A 1,887-nucleotide genomic window follows, 5' to 3' on the forward strand; every position below is an offset into this window, starting at 1 on the left:
AAAGCCTTAACTGTTATTAAATTTGGAACTGAATTATACGATCCCTAGTAATAAAGTCCAGACAGCTATATAGTTTAAAAAAAAAAAAAAAATCGAAACAACCAACCAACACGAGAGAGCCTGTTGACATTATTATTATTATTATTTTATTACCATTATTATTCCAAAACCACTATTTTCGTTATTTTGGAGCTACCAACACACGTAGCATCACAATGGTGAGCAAAACTTTGTCGTTTTTACCTTCTCCCAGCTCTTTCCTCTTTTAATTATTGCTCTTAAAGTTCCAAGACAAAACCTCCACCTCCGCCACAGCCACAGCCACTCTCTCCAACACTTGCTTAAATAAATTCCAAAAAAAAAAAAAAAAGAGAAAAAAGTACCTTCCTTCACTTTCATGGATAATTCACCGTCCATTTTCTTTGCTCCTCAACCTCCACCATTTCCTGGTCCTCCTAGAAAAGTCGATTTATCCCCTCTCGAATTCATTCTTGCTCTGATTGCAGTCATCACCATTCCCGCCTTGATCTACACCTTCTATTTCTCTATCAAGTGCCCGCCCAGCCCTTTTCGGAGTCGCCGGAGCCGGAGCCAAAGTGGCTTCGAGGAATTTTCCACCGGCGGCGGAGAGAATCCAACTGAGAGTAAAGAAGTGGTTTCCGATCTTAAATATCAAAAAGAGACTCACGTAAAAGATATTGGAAGCGAGTGTCCTGTTTGTTTGTCTGTTTTTAACGACGGAGAAGAAGTGAAGCAATTAAGCGCCTGTAAACATAGCTTTCATCTTGATTGTATTAATTTGTGGCTTAATTCTCATTCTAATTGTCCCGTCTGTCGAGCTTCTGTTCCTCCTGTTAAACGTTCCACTACAAGAACAACGACGTCGTCTTCTTCGACTAGAGATAATGATCTCCATCAAGGTCTGCCTGATGCGGGTAATTTGGTCTGATAAGATCTAGCTAGCTAGATTTTTGTTTAATTTTGGTCTTTGTTCAACTCGAATCTTTTCTTTGTTCTTTTAAGGTAAATGAATTTTGAAGATGAAAATTAATTGCATCTGCAACAAACCAAGTCTTAGGTTAGATTAGATTTCAAAGAATTTTGCCCAATTGAATGTCTTCAAGTTGAAGAAGATGTACTGCTCAAAAAAAAAAAAAGTTGAAGAAGATGAAGATGAACCTTAATTAGGGTATAATTACTTTAACTTTGTAGCATTTTTCTCATTAATTAATCGTGATAAAATACTAATTAGCACCAGTCACTACGCTAATTAATTAATCCTTCATTCCAGAATTTGCCCTAGTATATGCATTGTAAAAGGTTTGAAAGAAAATTCTATATACTTGAATATTCCTCTCTTTTTTTTAATTTAAAAATATTATTCTTTTTTCTGCCTTTCCGACTTCAATGATTGTGATTAATTAATAATCCGAATTCAATTATATATTGGCGGATTGACTTAGCTGGTTCCTCTTTTCTTCCAAGTGGTATTGAAGCTCAGAGCTCGCTATTGGATTTTCTATCATAAATCGTAATACAATTGTATTAGTATAAATCTTTTTTTTTTTTTTTATCTTTTACTAATTTTTATTATCATAATACAGAATGAGATTGCTTAAAATAGACTCAGAATAATTTAATCCTTTTCGCGCATAGAATAGAATGAGTCAATAGCAAATAAGGTTATTTTATTTATTTATTTATTTAGAGATTTAACAGTTCGAAAGAATATTACAAATACAGAGGATAGTTTTTGTTTTTGGTCCTTAAAGTGATGAAACTCTTATGACTAGGAGCATTCGATATATAAACAAATCTATATATATATATATATACTTTATCTTTCCAATGCAATGTAAAAATATTGGATTGTTTGTGTTTTGGTTC

General features: G+C 33.4%; 1 protein-coding gene across 1 annotated transcript; it reads left to right on the plus strand.

The window, feature by feature from the left end:
* The first annotated feature begins 229 nt into the window (after positions 1–229).
* Positions 230–1,257, plus strand: LOC105636280 (RING/U-box superfamily protein). Its single transcript, XM_012219524.4, has one exon. The coding sequence runs from the start codon at positions 398–400 to the stop codon at positions 947–949; it is 552 nt and encodes a 183-aa protein (XP_012074914.1). The 5' UTR covers positions 230–397; the 3' UTR covers positions 950–1,257.
* Positions 1,258–1,887: the final 630 nt, after the last annotated feature.

Source organism: Jatropha curcas, chromosome 2, assembly GCF_041381405.1.
Source record: "Jatropha curcas cultivar XTBG-Jc1 chromosome 2, XTBG_Jcur_1.0, whole genome shotgun sequence".
Classification (NCBI taxonomy): Eukaryota; Viridiplantae; Streptophyta; class Magnoliopsida; order Malpighiales; family Euphorbiaceae; genus Jatropha; species Jatropha curcas.